Below are 22,286 nucleotides of genomic sequence, written 5' to 3'. Positions count from 1 at the left end.
TATAGTTCCCTGTGCTATACATTAGGAACCTTGTTTATACACCCTAAATATGATAGTTTGCATCTGCCAATCCACACTCCCAATCCATCTTTCTCTTTCCACCCTGTCCCCCTCCTCGTCACCCACAGGTCTATTCTCTCTGTCTGTGAGTCTGTTTCTGTTTTGTACACAGGTTCGTTTGTGCTATATTTTAGATTCCACATATAAGTGATACATGGCATATGTCTTTCTCTTTCTTACTTCACTTAGTATGATTATCTCTGGTTGCATCCATGTTGCTGCAATTGGCATTATTCCATTCTTTTTAGGGCTGGGTAATATCCCATTGTATATGTGTACCACGTCTTCTTTATCCATTTGTCTGTCGATGGACATTTAGGTTGTTTCCATGTTTTGGCTGCTGTGAACAATGCTACTATGAACATGGGGAAAACATATCTTCCCCCCATTATAGTTTTGTCCAGGGATATGCCCAGAAGTATAGTTTTGTCCAGGGATTTGCCCAGAAGTATAATTTTGTCCAGGGATGATATGCCCAGAAGTGGAATTGCTAGATCATTCTATCTTGAGTTTTCTGAGGAACCTCCAAACTGTTTTCCATATTGACTATGTTATTTTTTCTTCAGTAGCCTCAACTGTAGGTTTTTCATGAGATATTTGTGAGTTGACTGGCCGATTTAATTTTAAGTAATTCAATCTATGACTTTATTTTTATTAGCAAATAAAAAGAAACTTGGATGAGAAGCATGCCCGGCTTTACCAGACTCTGAATGAAGGTAAACAGCTGGTTGCATCCGTAAACTGTCCTGAACTAGAGGGCCAGATTGCAAAACTGGAAGAGCAGTGGTTGTCCCTAAACAAAAAAATTGATCATGAACTACACAGACTACAAACACTTCTCAAACATCTGCTCAGGTATGTTTTCTTAGGGATTGATTGGTGTCAGGTTTTGCTGTGGAATAAGACCTCAGAAGGGTTCTGCAGTCAGCTAAATTTCACATGTCATCCCCTAGTGGTACAATTTTTAATCATCTAAGGCAGTTGGGTCCCTCTTCCAGGCCAAATGGGATCTAGAGTCTCTGATGTTGGTTCATATGACTCAGGATAATTTGTAATCAGTTTTCTATGGAAACTAGGAGCTATGTTATAAAATTATATACATGTCACCTTTATGTCATGATGTTGCTCTTTCCTACACTCTTCCAAAATTCTTTTACATCTTAAAAATAATTTTAGCTAATGGAATACTTTGGAAAAAGTCTTTGAAGTTCTTCAAAGAATTTTTTTTTGCTTTAACAGCTCAAATCTTTTATAAAAAAAATTTTTATGAAGTATACTTGATTTATAATGTGTTAATTTCTGGTATATAGTAAAGTAATTCAGTAATATATGTATGCTTTTTTTAATTTATTTATTTACTTATTTTTTAAATTTTATTTTATTTTTAAACTTTACATAATTGTATTAGTTTTGCAAATATCAAAATGAATCCATCACAGGTATACATGTGCTCCCCATCATGTATTCTTTTTCATATTCGTTTCCATTGTGGTTTACTATAGGATAATGAATGTAGTTTCCTGTGCTATACAGTATCTTATTATCTATTTTATACATAGTATTGTGTTTATGTTTATCTCAAACTCCTAATTTATCCTTCCCCCTCTTTCCCCTTTGGTAATCATAAGTTGTTTCCTATGTCTCTGAATCTGTTTCTATTTTGTGAATAAGTTCATTTTTATCGTATTTTAGAATCTTCATGTAAATGATTATCATATGCTATTTGGCTTTCTCTGTTTGACTTATTTCACTCTTGAACCCCTTGAGGAAGGTGGAAAACACATAATGTTTAACCTGATTCTCTTCCCTGCCCCTTAGGGGGCTGTCTTAACCTAAAGAAGTTTAGACATTTACCAGACGGAGAGCATTTTGCTTGGATATTTTCATTCTATCAGATATATTGGCATCCACTGAACAGCAGTTTGCTGTTATATAGCTTAAATAAATAATAACAGCTTATAATAAATAAATGTTGGTTATATTTTTATTGTACACAAATCTATAGAGAACATTTGATGAATAAAAATAATCTCTTTCCTTACTGTGGGTTTATTTTGGTATAGCTATCATAAATTTTTAAAAGAATATTGTAGACTTTAAAATGCGTCTTTGTTCTTGGTTAGTCATTATAAAATCATAGAAAATGACAGAAGCATCAGATTTGGGGCCTGGAATGAAACAGGGTATGCTGCTAAGTCACTTCAGTCATGTCTGACTCTGTGCGACCCCATAGACAGCAGCCCACCAGGCTCCCCCGCCCATGGGATTTTCCAGGCAAGAGTACTACTGGAGTGGGGTGCCATTGCCTTCTCCAAAACAGGATATATAATCCTTTAAAAAAATCATGATTTTGTTCTGAATACCAGGTTTGGTCAACACAAGAAATCATACAGTGAAACAGAAGAAAATTTGTGGGTATTGCATATTGTTTCTTATTTCCTTTCTCTCTCACTTTGCCCCTGTTAGTTATAACAGGGATTCAGATCAGTTAACCAAGTGGTTGGAGTCTTCTCAGCAAACTCTGAACTATTGGAAAGAGCAGTCCCTCAATGTGTCTCAGGACCTGGACACAATCAGAAGCAACATAAACAATTTTTTTGTAAGTTGTAATAGAATATGCTTGAATAATTATTGGTTGGCTGTAAATAGCAGGGGAAAATTATGAGAGTTGATGTATTTCGTCTCCATAACCTTTATGTGTGGATAAGGAATAAGACTTGGGCTAATAGCAGCTGTATTCTTTAGACTTAGAACTATTTGTTTATATTGTGACTTATATGTTTATAATACTGATAAGGTATATTTTTTAATTGGCTCTATAAAATATATGTAAATTTAAAACTTACTCTGACATGGAACATGTTTCATAAGTGCAGAAAATATCTCTCCCACCAACTCCATCCCAAAACCTCACAAGATAATCAATTCATAAATGTTAGTTAATAAATACATGGTTTTAAATTGTTCTTACAGAATTGATATTTCCACTAAAATGTTATTGTTCTGTTGTTTTCAGGTCTTTTTTTTTTTTTTAAGAAAGAGTAGTAACTTTTGTAATATAAATTATACTTCCAATCACAAGATAATCAATTCATAAATGTTAGTTAATAAATACATGGTTTTAAATTGTTCTTACAGAATTGATATTTCCACTAAAATGTTATTGTTCTGTTGTTTTCAGGTCTTTTTTTTTTTTTTTAAGAAAGAGTAGTAACTTTTGTAATATAAATTATACTTCCAATACCTGTTTGTCTTTTCTCTTAGTCTTTTCTCCACTTTTCATATTTTGTAGCTATCACTCATTTTGATGTTAAAATGAAAATATTTCTTAAATTTACTTGGAGAAAGCTTATAAATACACAGGAATATTTTCAAATATTTTAGTTAAAATTTTGTTGCATTTAATTCACTCAGTATGAACTTTGTGCTGTGTACCATAGTTTCTTTTTAAAGTTGAAATGATTTGGCTATTTTTAAAAACAATAATCCATCAGATTATAACCCCCTCGAGGGGCAGGAATTTCATCTCTTTTGTGCCCCGCCATATATTTAATGCCTGCAACAGTGCCTGACATTTAGGAAAAATGTGTGTGTGCATACATGTGTGAGTGCATGTATACACATGTGCGTATACATATAAATATTTACTATTTGAACTCAGTTATTTAGCTTTGAACTCTAACCAGTTATTCTGATTCTTAATTACTCCATGCCGTATTTATATATTAAAAGTTTCTCTCTTTTATTATGTATTTATTGAATTTGGCTGTGCCGGGTCTTCGTTGCTGCGTGTGGGCTTTCTCTAGTTGTGGCCAGCAGCGTCTACTCTCTAGCTGTGGTGTGCAGGCTTCTCACTATGGTGGCTTCTCTTGTTGCAGAGCGCAGGCTCTAGGGCGCATGGGCTCAGTAGTTGCAGCAAGTGGAATCTTTCCAGACCAGGGATTGAACCCATGTCCCGTGCATCGGCAGGCAGATTCTGGACAACCAGGGAAGTCCTTCAATGTTTCTAAATTTTAAAACTGTTTGCTTTTAGGAGTTTTCAAAGGAAGTTGATGAAAAGTCCTCCTTGAAGACTGCAGTTCTAAGTACTGGAAACCAACTCCTTCACCTGAAGGAGGCTGATACGGCAACACTGAGAGCTTCTTTGGCACAGTTTGAACAAAAATGGACAGGGCTCATAACTCAACTTCCAGACATCCAAGAAAAACTTCACCAGGTGAGTATTCAAAGACCCAGCATTTGAATTAGCATCCATTTGTTAACGCACAACTCTTTTAAAATCATTTCTCTGACTCAATAATTTTCATTGACACCACCTTTTTTTTCTCTGGCAGCACTGAATATAGGTCTTAATTACTGAACTCTCCTCCAGTGGGATCTTTCTTAAGAGAGAAATCAGGCTTAATTACTTTATTTCCCAGTTTATCTGCACCACTGTGTTAGTTTATGTGAAGGTCATTGTCATTGTTTTGGGGTCACTTATTCTGAGCTTGAATGCTGGGTTTGTTTTCATGAGTAACTTGCATAATTATGTGGCATGACCTTTTATCAAACTAGATATCATCGTCAGTGATGCCCTGATTCATTTTGTTAACTGCAGGTAATTAAATGGAAATCATTTTGTTTTTGCAGCTTCAGATGGAGAAATTGCCATCTCGTAAAGCAATCATGGAAATGATTGACTGGATGAACAATGTGGAACATCAAACTGAAGATGAAGACTCTGAGCATTCACTGAGTTCTGCATCTCAAGTTAAAAATCTTCTTCAGAAGTACAAGGTAATTATCCAAAAAAAAGCCAGAAGCCATTTCATGAAATAAAGAAGGCAAGTCTGTGGGGAAAGAAATACTGAACAAAGAGACATGTAGAATATAATTTAGAAATGCTGATTTTATCAGTGGGGAATGGGATGGTGGATGATTCTAAACAGAGAAGTTAGTATACTTGCTCTTATCCTGTCCTGATTCTTTTGGTAGCTCCCATTATCACAGTACAGAATCCAAGATTTCCGGCGGCCTCTCTTTTCCTCTCCAGCCTCATCTCTTCATTTTTCCACGTAAACCCTGAACTCTACCTGAACCAAGTCCTTTGTGGTCCCTCCACTGCTCCTGGGGCTCTCCCACTCATGTTTTTGTATGTGCTGTACCTTTGGCCTAGGAATTCTAGTGTCCCACTTTTAGCCATGGGAATCTTCTTAGTCATCCTTCCAGAGTCAGGTCAAGTGTCTCCTCATTTGGAAATCTGACTCTCCCAGCCAGATCAGTTTACTTTCCAGGATTAGGTATCTGCATGGTGCTATCAATAGTTCCTATCACCTGGTATTGTAATTATTGAGTTGGCCAAAACGTTTGTTCCAGTTTTTCTATCACATCTTATGGAAAAACTGGAATGAACTTTTTGGCCAACCCAATGTTTCTTTACTTGCCCATTTCCCCACCTTGACTTTGCTTCTTGAGAGCAGGAGCTTCTCCTTTACCTTCCCAGCCCACCTAGCACAATAGGTATTAAGTAAATGTCCCTTGGATAAGAGAATGCCTAAGGAAAACTTGATATCCTTCTACAAATAGATAGGAATGTGGACTTCTCCATGATATTCAATTTCAAGTAGATTTAACTAACATTGAACAAGCCACATGCAAATACTTTTTGTGTGCCAGCAAGGTGTTTGCCACTAGGAACACAGAGAGAAATGAAGACTCTGGTCATTGCTTTCTAAGACCTCATAGGCTAATAGATCTAGCCTCTGGTCCGGTAAAGAACCTGCCTGCCAGTGCAGGAGACGTAGGAGATGTGGATTCAATCCCTGGGTCAGGAAGATCCCCTGGAGGAGGAAATCGCAACCCACTCCAATGTTCTTGCCTGAAGAATCCCAATGACAGAGGAGCCTGGCAGGCTACAGTCCATAGGGTCGCAAAGAGTCAGACACAACTGAAGTGATTTAGGACAGGCAGAAAATGAATGGCTTAAGCACAAATTTAGGTATTAGTAACGATTTTCTTTTTAACTCCTATCCCATCCTAACTTCAGTGAGTAGTAGAATCTGTAGAGGGACTATATGTATTTTTCTCACAGGCCCTAGCAACCTAGCACATAGCTTGGTTTTCCCCCTAGATGTCTCCAAAGGAGGTGCTCGAACTTGCCAGGATAAACCTAACAAGTATTAGGCTTGAAAGAAACATGCTTGGCCCTAAGGAGGGTTTAGGATTGCTCTAGAACTTAAAGTCATCCAAACTTGGAGGCTCCTGAAACAGTCCCCAGGGGAACAGAGAAGCTGCCTAAACTGGCATTGTTCCTTAAAGGTGTCCTGGGTTTTCTGAGTTTTAACTTCAGGCTTCCCATCCAGTCATTTCACAGAATGACTCTGAATTCCAATGTAGCTCTCAGGAAACCTCTTACAGGAACCCCTTGGCAGATCTTGGGTCTTGATTTTGGTTCCTATGATTCTACTACCATTCATGGTGCCATCTTTGATTTTTCAGTCTGTTTGAAAGCCATGAGTCTCTCTGTTCCAGAAACGTGTAATTCCCAATAAGGCTCTCCACTCAAAGTAGACACCTGGTGGGGTTGGGGAGGGGTAAAATGTAAGTCTGGACAGGTGCCCCTTGATGACCCAGTGGCAGCCTGGGGCCCCCTACAGCACAACAAAGGGGAGGTCCAGTTCCTCTAACCTGTTTCAGTTCAGGCGTTGGTGGTTTAACTTTGTTTTCTTTGTTTTAGGAGTTTAGAATGGAAATGGACTATAAACAATGGATAGTTGACTTTGTAAACCAGTCATTACTTCAGTTAAGCACCTGTGATGTAGAAAGTAAGCGCTATGAGAGAACAGAGTTTGCAGAGCACCTGGGAGAGATGAACCGCCAGTGGCAGCGGGTCCACGGAGCCCTGAACGGCAAGGTGAACTCATGGTCACATGTGTGATTTGGCCTTTGCAAAATTCCACTTTCTGAAAAATTTACAAAGACATTTATGAGTCTTTCCTAGTGGTCCAGTGGTTATGAGTCTGTGCTTCCACTGCAAGGAGTGCAGATCCAGTCCCTTGTCAGGGAATTAAAATCTTGCATGCTGCACAGAGTGGCCAAAAATAAATAAATAAATGGACATTTGTGTGGTTAACTTACAGTCAAACCTAATAATCATCTCAATTCTAGCCCCTTTTAAATCCAGAGCTTCAGCATTCTCCATTGGTGCATTTAAGAGTGGGAAATTGAATTAGGCAAGTGAAGATGAGACATGTTATTTAGAAAGACGTCGGGTATTGCATGAGGCTACTAAATGGTCAGAGGTTTTGACATTTTCTTTGAAAGTAGATGTTCAAAAGCAGCAAAGCTATTTCAGATTTAGGACTATAAAAAGGAAGAAAAATGTATATGACTTATTGTTAGATTTTTATTCCATGACTGAAAAGACTAAGGAAACCTACTCTTGGGAAAATATTTAATATTCATATATAATAGTGAAATTGGTTGATTTCTTTGTTGTGTACAGAATGCAAACAAATAGATTTATACAATTAAGTTTAAGTACATGAATGAACAAAGAACATGAACAGATAATTTACAGAAGAGAAAATTATAATTAGCAAATAAACATAAGAAGGTTACAGCTTTGACAGCTGAAATAAACATTAATAACATTATACGCTTACTAAACTAGAACAAGATAAAGATAAAAGCCCAAAGCTTTTACATTCGTGCAGATAATGGCTTCAATACCTTTTTGGAAAGCCTTCAGAAAATTTCAAGAACCATAATAATCATCTTACTTCTTAAAACAGCAATCCACTTCTTATACATTTATCTAAAGTAGATAGTCCTTTGAAAAGGAACAGATATGTGCACAGAGTGTTCAACATTACTTATTCTGGTGAAAAATGTAGACTGCTTGAATTTCCAACTTGAGAGAAATATTAATAATTAATCATATGGTGTCCATTTGATGAGGTATCGGGCAGCCTTTTAAGTGAATGCAAGTCATGCCACAGCAAGTGCCTGTGGCATATGAAAAGGAGTATTAAACTTTATATATACTGTGATTGTAACCTAATAAACATTGTGAGCATTGGAAATGAGAAGAATCACAGACTGAAAAAATACTACTTTATTAAGTTTATGCATTATTTGTGATATTCTTTATACTGACAGTTTTTAAGAGAGTCTAATAAAGAGAGTCTGGAAAAAAGAACATTTTCTTAAGCTTTACATATATCAATAGATGATGCCGTGAAAAAATATTGAGTGTTAGCAACATGAGTCTGTTTCCCAAAGATACTGTGGCACTCCAGAACAGCCAGTATTCTTAGCAGGTTAGTTTTCATTTCAAAAAGGAGATTGTTATTCTTTTTTCCTGGTTTATGAATCTTTATTCCAAAAATTATTGGGGAATCTTATGCAAAATGTTAGAAATATGACAGGAAACAAAAGTACCCTCTTAAAAGTATCATGACATTCACATTTTAAAGCATGTAGTTGAAAATAAGAAAATTTTATTTCTTATTCATAACTGGTAGATACAACATTTAGAACAACTTTTGGAAAGTATTACTGAGAATGAAAACAAAATACAGATTCTGAACAACTGGATGGAGGCCCAAGAGGAGAGACTGAAAACTTTACAAAAACCTGAAAATGTGATCTCGGTACAGAAGATGCTCCTGGATTGTCAGGTGAGAAGGTGCATAGCTCGGGCTGTTAGCTAACCCTCCTCCCCCGGGGAGCAACTCAAGCTGCTGCAGTTTCTCAGGGTTCTCCTCCAACCCCCAGGTCCATCCTTTCTTATATAAAACAGAGAAGTGTCCATGTGTTTTACAGAATTGCAAAATGCTATTTTTTTTTTCCTGATGAGCAGAAAAAGGTATTTTCATGGTTATTGTTCTTAAGAGATTTGAATGTTATTCTTAAGAAAAAAATGTTGGGAGTGCCCTCGCAGTCCAGTGATTGGGATTTGGTGCTTTCTCTGCTGTGGCCCAGGTTGACTCCCTGGTAGGAGAACTGAGATCCCACAAGCCGCATGGTGTGGCCAAAATTAAAAAAAAAAAAAATTGCAAGGGAATTTTGATTTAGATGTTTTCCAATATTTGTGTATTTATTAATTTATCTACTGTTTACAAAATTATTCTGTCTCTGTGATTTTTATTATTTCATTCTGTTTCTTCAGAGGAAAGTGGCTTTCTTTTACCTACTGTGTAATGTGTTCTAAAAGGGGTGCTTTCCCTTGGAGACCCTGTCTAAATCCCATTTGGACGGGAGCGTGTTGGCTGTGCCCTTCTTTCATTCAGTCATCATTCTCCAGGTCACTCAGTCTTTAAGGTCCCCCACCTTTCCTCCCCACTGCCCTGATCGTGTCACTCCTCCTGGGAGCCGTCCCCAGGTTCCTCGGCTTCTGCACCGCCTATACGAAGACATGACGCTCCTCACTGTTGGGTGGAAAGTCAGCTCAGACCCCAATTCTACTTCGAAGGTTACAAAATGATACTGGATAGAACACGGGTGGCAACACCACCATCTGTGTTCATTTTCAGATGGTCTATCCTGTTTCTGACTACCCACTAGCCATTTCCACTTTTTTGTTTGTTGTCGTTCAGTCGCCGTGTCGTGTCAGACACTTTTGCGACCCCATGGATGGTAGCCTGCCAGGCTCCTCTGTCCATGAGATTTTCCAGTCAAGAATTCTGGAACGGGTTGCCAGTTCCTCACATACAACTCCTGAGTGGAAACTCAGTCCTACAGCACCCCCAACAGGCCACCCTGGTTTCACTGGAGTTCTAAGTTATTCATGCCTGGGATGTCATCACCATTTTCCAAATGAGAAAATGCAGGTTGGGGGTTTGATGACTTTATGCTTGGTCCAACAGTCAGTACAGGGCAGATATGGAATGGAGGCTATATCTCCTAGACTCTTTCTACTATTCCATGATGATAAGGGCTTGCTACCTAGACTCTTCTAAAGTCTAGAGCCACATAATAACTGAAATATTATTGTAAAAATTATTATTGTAAAAAATTATTATTGTAAAAATTCATCCTGTAATTGTGTAAATTCATATTATAAAATTTCATTGTAAAAACTGAGTTGCATATGATTAAAATGTCTTTTGTGTAATGTTATTTTATTATATATTTTAATGGCAGTTTTACTTGAAAAGTACAAACTCCTCTTACCCTTATTCATTATTTTGTAATATTGCACAAATGAAAACCTTTTTCCCTCTGGCCTTTCCAGGATATAGAAAATCAACTTGCAATGAAATCCAAAGCATTGGATGAGTTGAGACAAAATTACCTGACTTCGGAGAGTGGGACAGTGCCATTGTTGGAAGACACAGCATCCAAAATTGATGAGCTATTTCAAAAGAGAAACAATGTTATGAACCAGGTACTAGAATTCATTCAAAATGTACCATTTCTTTTCAGATATCCTTCTTTTATCTTATTTGTTGTTTATTGGTGACTACTTGCTCTATACCAAAACCTGAAAAATTGCTGAGAAGAATACTGAAGTGAAGTACAGAAACATATTTTAAATCTCATGGGTTTTTTTTCCCCTTCACTGGATAATTAGAGGCAAAATCACCAACTTCCCACATCTTTGGCAAGCTTGAAGTTCACTTGGTTATCTTTGTTTTGTCTAATTCACTAATATACTCAAAAATGTCTCCAGCCTACCCCCCAAACCCTACAGAGCAGCTGGCATTGTCTGCTGGTCAGATATACAGGAACAGCCATGAAGAAGCAGCTCAGATAGCCCACTCCCAGGGAGATAGCCCAGGGGTGGTGGGGTGTGGTTCTGTCCCATGTAGCCTCCGTTAAGCTGGAAGCATGGTCAGCATAGGAGAAGCTCCAGAGGTGGGGAGAAATGGCATGTGGTGAAGAGAAAGCATAGGAGAGTGTGGATGACATCTGCTGATTGTATCAAAGGCGTGACAAAGTCTGCATTTACCCCTTCCAGAAGAGCACCCAGAGAAAAAGGACAGTCATCCTCAGACTCTTCAACTTTGACATCTCCCCACAATTGGAAGGAGAAACTGTAAACAGTAGCCTATTATAAGTGTGTCCTTGTTTCCCAGAGAGCCCTTGTTGTGGATTATTTGTCATTTACTGAAATCTACTTTCAACCATTTGTTTCAAGAGAGAATTGGGAGTAACCTCTCTAAATGAAATCCAGAGGTAACCTTCAGCCTCATTCCTCCCCCAGAACTCAGGCAGGAAAGTAGGGATGAGCTTAACATATCTTCTGTGAGTCATTTGTTAACATATCTTTTGTGAGGTGCTATGCTCACTGCCAAGGGTACAGTGATAAATAAGAAAATAAATGGTTCTTGCCCTCAAAATGCTTCAGCCTCCAGAAGGATACCTGTAATAAAAGGATGGAGTGACAAGTGTTGGCAGGGAGATGAAGACGTTGAAACCTCCTACACTGCTGAGACTGTGTAGGTTTTTTCCGCAAATGTCTGCTTTCAGTTCTCTTGGGTATATACCTAAGAGTAGAATCAGTGGGTCATATGGTAACTCTGTACAGCATTTCACTTTCTGAGGGACTGGCAGATGTTTCCATAGAGGCTGCACACCTTTATGTTTTCATTGCAATGTATGAGGGTTCCAGTTTTTCCCTGGTCTCGCCAACTCGATTAGTTTTTATCGAACTTTGAGGATAGCCCTTCTAGTGGCTGTGAAGTGGTATCTTGGGGTTTTGATTTATATTTCTCTAATGACTGTGGATGTTGTATGTCTTTTCATATGCTTGTTGGTCATTTGTATATATTCTTTAGAAAGATGTCTATTCAATCCCTTGCCTATTTTTTAGTTGTCTTTTTATTGTTGTGATATAAGTGTTCTTCTCTACATAATACATAAAAATTTTTACACTTACATATTCTCAGTTGTGTCAGGAATCATTTAAATGCTTCAAATTTCAACTTTTCATAATTACCAAAACACACTGAAGGATAAAATACAGCCACCATTGCATCTCCTCCCACTTTGCACTTGCTCATCATTTTGGCCAAGCATGTTCCCCTCCAATTTATACCTGCTCTGCAGGAGTAACCAGACTTAAGTGTCAGGGAACCCTTTACATTTATAATGCTTTATAGTTTGCAGAGCATTTTCACAAACACTACTTCTTTCTTTATGTTTTCTTTTATCTGTTCTGTGGATTAAAAAGCAGACTTAAGGATTAAATACCTTGCCCAAGGTCAGAAAGCTAACAGGCTGTCACTGAAATGTGAAATCTCAGATTCTGATTCCTCACTCAGTGTTTTTTCCCTGGTCTGCCGCTCTGTAGGCTGAACTCTCCATGCTGATCCTTCTGGTCTCAGGGCTCTTTTCCATTCACCTATTCTAAAACTTAACCTTTGATATTTCTTGTTCATTTACCCACCTTCAGTGAATCATCAGAGCTCCACTCTGAAATTAAAATACCTAACTTGGATACAGTGGTAGAGTCCTTAGAAGAGAAAAAAGAGATGAGCGAGCTTCTTGTTGATGATTTCCTAAATATGTTTCTACTTTTTTGTATAGGTCAATGAGCTCAAGACCTCCATGCAGTCTGTTTTACAGGAGTGGAAAATTTATGATAAACTCTATGATGAAGTGAATATGATGACAATCCGATTCTGGTACTGCATGGAACACAGCAAGCCTGTGGTTTTATCATTAGAGGCCTTAAGGTGCCAGGTGCAGAACCTTCAGGTAAATTAACCAGATCTTGGCACAGTGCATTATTGGCAGAAAATCTCCAGTGGAAGAAAGCATAGATGTGGACACAGCTGCTGTTGTGTTTTCCACAGAGAAACATGAAACAATGTTTTAAACAGCAGCATTAAACATATAACTTGTAATTTCAAAATGAATTACATGAACCCAATGAGTGAAACTTTGTAAATACATATTGTGAGTTTTTCTTCATCTTTCATGTTCATATTATTTCACAATTTAAAGGTTTTAATTTGGGGGTGTTTTTGTGTTTTTTTAAGTGTACAATTTTAAGTTCTAGCCTCAAATGAAAGAATACCTTCTTGGTTTTCTTCTTCATATTTCTGATAATTTACGGCTGCCCTATTAAGGTTTGAGTGCTAATATTATTGTGATATAGTGGCAAGTGTCTCTGGATGAGGCCAGTTCATTCTGAGGCTGACATACCTGCTCTGTCCTCCTAGACTCTTCAGGACGAAGCTGAGAGCAGTGAAGGGAGTTGGAAGAAACTCCAGGAGGTGATTGGAAAACTCAAAGAGTACTGCCCCTCAGTTGCTGAAATAATTCAAGAGAAATGCCAAAATACTCACACAAGGTACGCTTCAAGATGCGACTTGAATGATAGAGCAGATTTTTTTATCTTAAAAAAGAAAAGATTTTTTCATCTTACTAAGCCTTCTTAATCATCTGAAGTAACTGGTTTCATACTATTCTGGTCTCTTCTGCTTGCTTGGAAGGATCTAGTTCATGTAAGATTTGGTGTTGTGAAGGCTATTGTACTTGCCTTGTACAAGTGTTTGGTATAATCAATCTAGAACTAAGTACAGCCCTAGGATAGCCACTTTCAGTGGATAGAGGCTAAATGCCCCATGTGATCCTCACAGGCACTAAAAAAGCAGGCAGAAACGGACTAAGGGGTGGCCAGAAAGGCAACCTGTCTTACTGGGAACATTATAAGGTGGAAGAAAGTGGATGTTAGAGTACCTCTCAGGAGATATTTGTGAGATTCAGAGGAATTCTTTGATGACCTGCTTATGATTGACAGTTCCCTCTAAGGAGGGTGGCCCTGCTTAATTCTAGGCTTTTGCTGGATGGGGTATGAAGTTGGCTCAAAGCTGATTTGCACCAGACAGTGTTGATGAGATTAAGCCACCCTTGGTGATCTTCTCCATCCTTCCTCCATGCACATTCAGCCTCACCTGTGAACCAACTTGGAACAAGTGTTGAATAAGCGACACCACATTTCCACACCCTGCAGTGGTGTCCTGAGCTCTTGATCCAGTCTTTAGTGGAAGGAGGGGGAGAAGGGAAGGTAAAGAGGGACACAGACACATATCTGATTTCACATACAGTATTGGGACCACCCTCAAAACATTTGGTGGTGGTGCAGGTTGCTGTTAAAGGGGTTGGCTTGTCACCACTACCCAGACTCATGCAGTTGTTAATACAAGAATATATAAGCAGTCATACTGAAAAAGACTGAAGAAAATGGCACTAAAATGCCAACAGTAGTTATCTCTAGATTACTGAGATATCAAGTGATTTTTTTTTTTTTTACTTCCTCTGTATAGATAGGTGGGTAGATAGGTAGATAATCTCAATATAGGTGTGGATAGATTTAAATATACATGTTTTGTGGAGGGTTATGAGCATACGTTGTACTTATAATTGGATAAAATCTTATTTTTAAAACAGATGGTTTTGAGGAAATTTGTGACATACATAAAAGTAAAGCAATTATGCCATTTTTTACCTTTTTCACCCATTTAGTGGGGTCACTGATATTGTGAAACAATCATTCTCACTTGCTTCAGGTGAGAATGTAAATATTTTAATGTTTTCAGAAAGCAGTTTGAACATATACCTATAACCTTAAAAATATTTACATATTTATATTCTTTGACCCAAGAATTCTCTTTTAAAAATCTAGTGTAAAGCCAATATCTATAAATACAGAAAAAAAACCTTTGAATAAAGTTGTATCTGAGTGTTATATTTGGAAGCAAAAATTGAAAATTACTTCAATATCATACTAAATTAGAATTTGGAAATTAAAAAATAGACCATTTATAAACCATTATGTACATCCATCTAAAATTAGGCTTATTTTTTATTAATAACATGGCAAAATTTTTTTAAGTGGGAAAGGAAGGCAAAATGTTACAGTCCATATTATGGATTAAAAACATTTTTAATTTCTACCTTTTTTTTAACTTTCAATTTTAATAAAATGAAAAATGTATTACAGAAAATGTTTTTCTTATTATGATTTTTAGTTTTTGTAGCAGTTTGATAGTACATTTGAGAGCCAAAGAATTTCATACAACCAATGAATGTGCCAGCCCCACAAAATTAGCTAATTTTCATGGATGCGAAAACACTTTTATTATTTGCCATTGTTCATAATTTGAAGAAAGAAATAGCAACCCACTCCAGTATTCTTGCCTAGAGAATCCCGTGGACAGAGGAGCCTGTTAGGCTGCTGTCCATAGGGTCCCACAGAATCTGACACGACTGAAGCAACTTAGCATGCATGCATGCATGCATGCATTGGAGAAGGAAATGGCAACCCACTCCAGTGTTCTTGCCTGGAGAATCCCAGGGACAGAGGAGCCTGGTGGGCTGCCATCTATGGGGTCACAGAGTCGGACATGACTGCAGTGACTTAGCAGCAGCAGCATCATAATTTGATGATATTTACTCTAAGTGAGATATCTAACTAGGTTTCATCAACAGCTCTAGTTATGTTCACCTGGAATCCAAAGGTGATTTATTTTTTAGCCTGGTCCTCATGGAGACCAGCTATGTAAATCTGGGGCCTGAGTACTCCACTGCTGCCTGCCCTCATGGACAGCGCGCTAGCATCCTTTGAAGGGCACACCTGGGGACAATTTTCTCATATGATTAAGATCAGGTTGCATCAAATAAGTAACTTTCTGCTGCAAATCAGCCTAAGTAGTAAGAGAATATACAGGAATTAACATTCCTCTAAAGAACAAAATATTATCAAGTACCAGGTAATATCTGCCATTTTTTCCTCAATTCTCAAAGAAATTAGTCCTATAACAAAGCATATGTCTACAAAACAGTAAAACGTTAGAAAATGTAGAAAATAAGTGCCCTTTGCTGAGAAGTAGAAAAGTATATATTTATTTCTACTTTTATATAAGGAACCTATTGCTTTTGTAATTAGAAAATAAATTTGACATAAATACATTTTAAATAAGGCCTATCTAAAGACCTGCTTTACGGAACAGGAGCCCTTCCCATGTGGAGACATTTTCATCAGGTAAACAGTTTGGTACTTTTCCTCACCTTTGCCTAAAAGATGTTCATAATGCAATAGGTATTTCCTGCCAGTCACAAATTTTGCAGATTTTGTTGAGAATTATAAAGTCAATGAAGTATCCTAACTTGGAATTCTGTTTATATACTGATGATATCATTCATTTTGAAAAGGTATTGAACAGTGTCTTGTTAATTCATCTGCTGTTAGCTTAACGGATAGAGTATGCATTTGCTTTTTCTGTAAAGGAAGAGATGGATGGGGGTCCTGTTTCTTATTTTGCCCTGACAGGTGGACTCAGGTAAACCAAGACGTCGCAGACCAGTTGCAGAGGGCCCAGAGCCTGCTACAGCTCTGGCAGGCATGCAGCAGTGCTCACGCTGAAGCCGCAGCAAGGCTGGAGCCGCAGGAGACAAAGTGGCAGCAGCTCGCAAACATCAACACATCTGGGAACAACCTGGCAGAGGTCCTGCCCCCGGCCCTGCAGGGTGCAAAGGTAGGCGTTACGCCTGCTGGGAAAACCAAGTGCAAGACAGCCTTATGGACAGGGCCGTGACCCAGGGAGTAGCCAGACCACAGGGAGGGAGAAATGGGTCAGGGAAGCAGCAGACCACGGAGGACACAGGCAAGGCAGGGACGTGTGGGGTTGGGAGAGCCAGGCAGTGGCTCACAGGTGAGGGTCGGGCAGCTGCTAGCTGAGTCAAGGGCACCTGACCACCTCCTTCCAAGTCTCCTCTTTCACTCTAGCAGGTAACTCTCTAAGGCAGAAGCCTTGTACAAAGTCTCCAATTAAAGCAGAATGTGGGCATCTAAGAAGTAGATGTTGAATCTCTTGATTTAGAAAGAATTATAGATTTTCCCCTGTGTTAATAAGGCTTTTCTGTGGAAATGATTTTTAGACTAATATTTAAGAGTTATATACTTTTCTGTGTGGTTTTATTCTATTATGTTAATGATTGGCTATAAAGTAAATACTTTCTAATGTTAGATTAGGTGACCAGATACATTTTGTATCTTTTGATACTATAGGTCAAGTAAAGAAATATCAATTAGAGACAAGAATTCAATAGATATGAATCATATTTCTGATCAACTTCTACCTAATCTGTTGTTTAAAAAAAAAAACCCAGAAATTCACATAGATGCAATATTTCCAAAATCAGTTCTAAAATTGGCTTGGTCAGTGAGATTCCACCCTCCCTGCATATGAATCCATTTATGTTACATTTATGTTACAAAGTCTCAGACAGAGAAAAGGGTTGGATTGATCCTTTAAATGCCTTAAAGCAGATCCCTAAAGTGTTCGAGGATTAGAAATAGAACTCATAAGACTCTACCAAAGTCATCTCCAGTTTCTATGATCTAGAAGCCCCAGCTTTATTTATCCGTGGTCACTTTTAGCTCTGAACTGACAAATTTCAAACTAGCACCAATGATGTGCATCACATAAAGAAGCATTAGCTTTGTTGGCTCTTTAAAATAAACAGTAGGGCCTTCCCTGGTGGTCCACTGTGTAAGACTGCACTCCCAAAGCAGGGTCCCAGGTTCGATCCCTGTTCAGGGAACTAGATCCAACATGGCGTGACTAAAGATCCTACATGCCACAGCTGAGACCTGGTGCAGCCAAATAATAAACAAAATAAACAGTTTAAAAAAAAAAGCCACACCCACAATTTCAGGGGAGAAATTCTTCTAGATGTTGGTGGAGTGGCATGAGGTGGGCCTTTCCCATTTGTTCTGGGAAAGGAAGAGGAATGTTTTACAATCACTTTTTCTCCTCCAGGAGCTGCAGTGTGAGGTGCAGAAGACAAAAGAGGCCTTTCTCCAAAATTCCACTCTCCTGGATCGACTCCCACAACCTGCAGAGCCCAACACCCATGTGCTCCTGTCTAGTCAAATGCACTCCCTTCAGAGAGCTTCCTACCTGGAAAAGATGCTGCTTGTGAAAACAAATGAATTTGAGGTTCTTCTTACTTTTTCCATTCAAGTTATAGTCTTGGACACTTGCACACTCTGCACAGTTTCTAGTATCTTGTGAAGTGATAGTTATCAGTGCTTTGTGGGCTGCATGTTAGGGAAACAACAGAATAAAGATGCCCTAAACATATCTACCATTTGACATGATTCTGCAGTCATGTGATTCTTCAGTCACATTTCTTCTTTATTGAACTTGTTAAAGTGATATATTTTATATACTGTTCAGATCACACAGTATTTGAATCTTCAGGTGGGGTAATTGAGTCCCCCCAAAAAGAATGGCTGCTTAAAGCATGGCCATTTGTGGTATATTTTATTCTCTTTTTGAAAGCCTTTAGTTCATGAACTCTCAAAAAGATGAACAGAAGGCCATGGAGCTCCAGTATCACACAGCGGGGAAAACACTTAACTAGCAGGACTCTTCTATATGCCCCTGTCAAGCAGGTGGTCTGTTCACCCCTGTGAAGGCTTAGTACTTTACCAAAGGCACAAAGTAAATATCAGAGATGTTCTGGATATTCAAGATAATGAGCTGATAATGAACTCCTGAGGGCTGGAAACAACTTGAACTTTTATCACAAGGCTCTGCTTGCTTCTGTTGTAGATGCACATGAAAATTGTTTCTGATGAAAACTTCTCTTGTTCTAGTTTGTTCTATCACAATTCAAGGATTTTGGGGACCGGTTGGAATCTTTAAAAGGTCTCATTACACATGAAGAAGAGAATCTGGATAAACTCTACCGGCAAGAAAAAGAAGGAAATCCTGACTTATTCCTGGTATTGCCAATGTTTGTTATTTCTAGGGGCTCAGGCTCACCATAGGATAAAAAATAAGTGACTTACTGTCATATGATAGAATCCGTGTGCATCCTAACCCTTGAACCACATTCACTGATCTGTCTTCATTCTCATCCTATTTTCCCTAGTGTCTACAAAAGTATGACAACACAGAGATCTGTTTTATTTTTTTACACTTTAAATATACAATTCATTTGTCAATTATTTCCCTTTTTAATTTGTAAATTTATAATATCATTTTTAAAGATTACTTTCCATGTACAGTTTTTACAAGTATTGGCTATATTGTACATATATGTACAATATATCCTAGAGTATATATATCCATGTTGTACAATATATCCTAGAGTCTATCTTAAACCCAATAGTTGTACCTCCCCCACCTCTGCTCCTGTATTGCCCTTGGCCCTGCCACTGGTAACGTCTGGTTTGTTCTCTTTATCTGTGAGTCTACTTCTTTTTTGTTATATTCACTAGTCTGTGGTGCTTTTTAGATTCCATCCATAAGTGATTTCATACAGTATTTATCTTTCTCTGACTTACTTCACTTAGCATAATGCCCTTCAGATTCATCCATGTTGTTGCACATGGCAAATGTTTGTTCTTTTTTTATGGCTAAGTAGTATTCCATTATATATGTAACCATATCTTCTTTGTCCATTCATCTGTTGGTGGACACTTAGGTTGCTTCTGTATCTTGGCAATTGTAAATAATGCTGCTATGAACATTGGGTTGCACATATCTTTTTGAATTAGGTTTTGGAGGTGTTGGGTTTTTTTTTGGGGGGGGGGCTATATACCCAGGAATGGAAATGCTGGGTCATGAGATTTATTTTAGTAATATGCCTCAATAATTTCAGTAGACTTTTAAATCTTAAAGTCTTTACTAGTTAGTTTCAGTGAAATAGAATAATCTAGCAATTGGATGTTGTGATTAATTGAATTTTTCTGGTTAGTGGAAGATCAAAAAGTAAAATACCGTATTAAATTAATGGTATTTTTTTCCTTCTTTATTACCTTAATAAGTTTAGTATAGTTAACATAGATGAATGAAGAATTAATGAATTCTGGATCTTTATCCTAAGGACCAATATTCATAAATTAAGTCAGCAAACTATGGCATAAGGTCTTAATGCAGCCCCCACCTGGTTTTGTAAATAATGTAGCTGTGGCCTTCCACTGTTTATGTACTCTCTGTGGGAGTTTTCATGCTGAATGTTTGCCACAGAGATCATATGGCTAAAAAAAGGCTAAAATATTCATGATCTAGCCCTTAACAGAAAAAGTTTGCTGACCCTGACCTAGACTTTTAGAGCAGAGTTCTGTAGTGAGAACATGGATATTGTGAAGGATGTTTGCTGAATACATTGTTGACCTAGATGCTGTCCCTAGAATATTGTTTTAAAAATAAAATTTTGGTGAGTTTGCTTTCCTGTGATATCACCATAATCTGGATGTTTAAGTACCATGCTTTGCTAGGGTTATTTCAGGGATTGAATTTTCATTTACTTAATAAATAAACTGCATGATCTGTTGAAAGTCAAATTGTTGGCAGACTAAATGGGACTTGAAGGTCCAGTGTGGATCCTTTAAAAAAAAAAAGGAAGCTTATTTCCATCCTCTTCAAAGACAGGAATCCGAGATCACTCTCTGTTTCCTGGGCTGTTTTGATTCTGGCCATGTGTGCAGCTTATTCTAGAAAAGTCACAGAATTGACAGGCCTAGGTTCAGGTCCAATTCTGACACTAACTAGCTGTGTGACTTTGGGCAAGTCATTTACCTCTTTAAGCTCCGGCTTTCCCTCATCTTTGAGATAAGAAAGGCCTATAGGATTTCTGAGGCTTTTTCACCATATGCGTATCTTAGTGGCATCCAAAAGTCTGGAATTTAATTTCTTTTTCATAGAATCATGTGCTGGCACTGACGGCCCAGTCACCTGATATCGAGCATTTGAACGAAGTGAGCCTCAAGCTCCCACTTAGTGACGTAGCTGTGAAGACATTACAAAACGTGAACCGGCAGTGGATCCGGGCCACTGCGACGGCGCTGGAACGCTGCAGGTCAGAACAGCCCAGCTCTCGCTTCTGCTTCAGTTGTGGTAAAATTGACGGTTGAGCGCAGTAATGTCATTGTTATGTGGGTCTCTTCTGTTTTTAAACCTTTGTAGTGAGCTTCAAGGAATTGGATTGAATGAAAAGTTTCTTCATTGCTATGAAAAGTGGGTCCAGCTTTTGGAGAAGATAGAAGAGACACTCAAGGCAAACATGGCTGACAGCCTTCCTGCTCTTCTAGAACAGCAGAAGACGTATGAGGTAAATAAACCCTCTCCCTGGGGCAGTACTCATGGGATGAGAGATTTAAGTAAAAGTATGCATAATACCTGTCAATCTTCAATCCCTAAACATAGAATGTATGTCTTTAAGCAAATTCAGTTGTCGGTTGATCATTTGCAAAACTCTCACACATTTCATAAATTTCCAAATATTGTTTTGCTACTCTGTTTTATTAATGACTAAACTCCTAGCCAGGCTTCAGCAATACATGAACCATGAACTTCCAGATGTTCAAGCTGGTTTTAGAAAAGGCAGAGGAACCAGAGATTAAATTTCCAACATCCATTGGATCATAGAAAAAGCAAGAGAGTTCCAGAAAAACATCTATTTCTGCTTTATTGACTATGCCAAAGCCTTTGACTGTGTGGATCACAATAAACTGTGGAAAATTCGGAAAGAGATGGGAATACCAGACCACCTGATCTGCCTCTTGAGAAATCTGTATGCAAATCAGGAAGCAACAGTTAGAACTAGACATGGAACAACAGACTGGTTCCAAATAGGAAAAGGAGTACATCAAGGCTGTATATTGCCACCCTGCTTATTTAACTTATATGCAGAGTATATCATGAGAAACGCTGGGCTGGATGAAGCACAAGCTGGAATCAAGATTGCCGGCAGAAATATCAATAACCTCAGATATGCAGATGACACCACCCTTATGGCAGAAAGTGAAGAGGAACTAAAAAGCCTCTTGATGAAAGTGAAAGAGGAGAGTGAAAAAGTTGGCTTAAAGCTCAACATTCAGAAAACGAAGATCATGGCATCTGGTCCTATCACTTCATGGCAAATAGATGGGGAAACAGTGGAAACAGTGTCAGACTTTATTTTTCTGGGCTCCAAAATCACTGCAGATGGTGACTGCAGCCATGAAATTAAAAGACGCTTACTCCTTGGAAGGAAAGTTATGACCAACCTAGGCAGCATATTCAAAAACAGAGACATTACTTTGCCAACAAAGGTCCATCTAGTCAAGGCTATGGTTTTTCCAGTGGTCATGTGTGGACGTAAGAGTTGGACTATAAAGAAAGCTGAGTGCAGAAGAATTGATGCTTTTGAACTGTGCTGTTGGAGAAGACTCTTGAGCATCCCTTGGACTGCAAGGAGATCCAACCAGTCCATCCTAAAGGAGATCAGTCCTG

The 22,286-nt window shown here is 38.2% G+C and overlaps 1 protein-coding gene across 1 annotated transcript in view; it reads left to right on the top strand.

Moving 5' to 3' along the window:
* SYNE2 (spectrin repeat containing, nuclear envelope 2) overlaps nt 1-22,286 on the top strand; it is a 281,350-nt gene that overhangs the window by 201,414 nt on the left and 57,650 nt on the right. The window contains 14 exon segments of the mRNA XM_010846800.1: nt 719-915; nt 2,527-2,659; nt 4,094-4,276; nt 4,693-4,839; nt 6,779-6,955; nt 8,568-8,723; nt 10,280-10,432; nt 12,577-12,747; nt 13,215-13,345; nt 16,328-16,532; nt 17,820-17,999; nt 18,662-18,790; nt 20,717-20,871; nt 20,979-21,123. Of these exon segments, the coding sequence (XP_010845102.1) occupies nt 719-915; nt 2,527-2,659; nt 4,094-4,276; nt 4,693-4,839; nt 6,779-6,955; nt 8,568-8,723; nt 10,280-10,432; nt 12,577-12,747; nt 13,215-13,345; nt 16,328-16,532; nt 17,820-17,999; nt 18,662-18,790; nt 20,717-20,871; nt 20,979-21,123 (2,262 nt within the window).

This window comes from Bison bison, unplaced genomic scaffold (genome assembly GCF_000754665.1).
Source record: "Bison bison bison isolate TAMUID 2011002044 unplaced genomic scaffold, Bison_UMD1.0 scf7180017864239, whole genome shotgun sequence".
NCBI lineage: Eukaryota > Metazoa > Chordata > Mammalia > Artiodactyla > Bovidae > Bison > Bison bison.
This window is presented reverse-complemented; position numbering and strand designations above follow the sequence as displayed.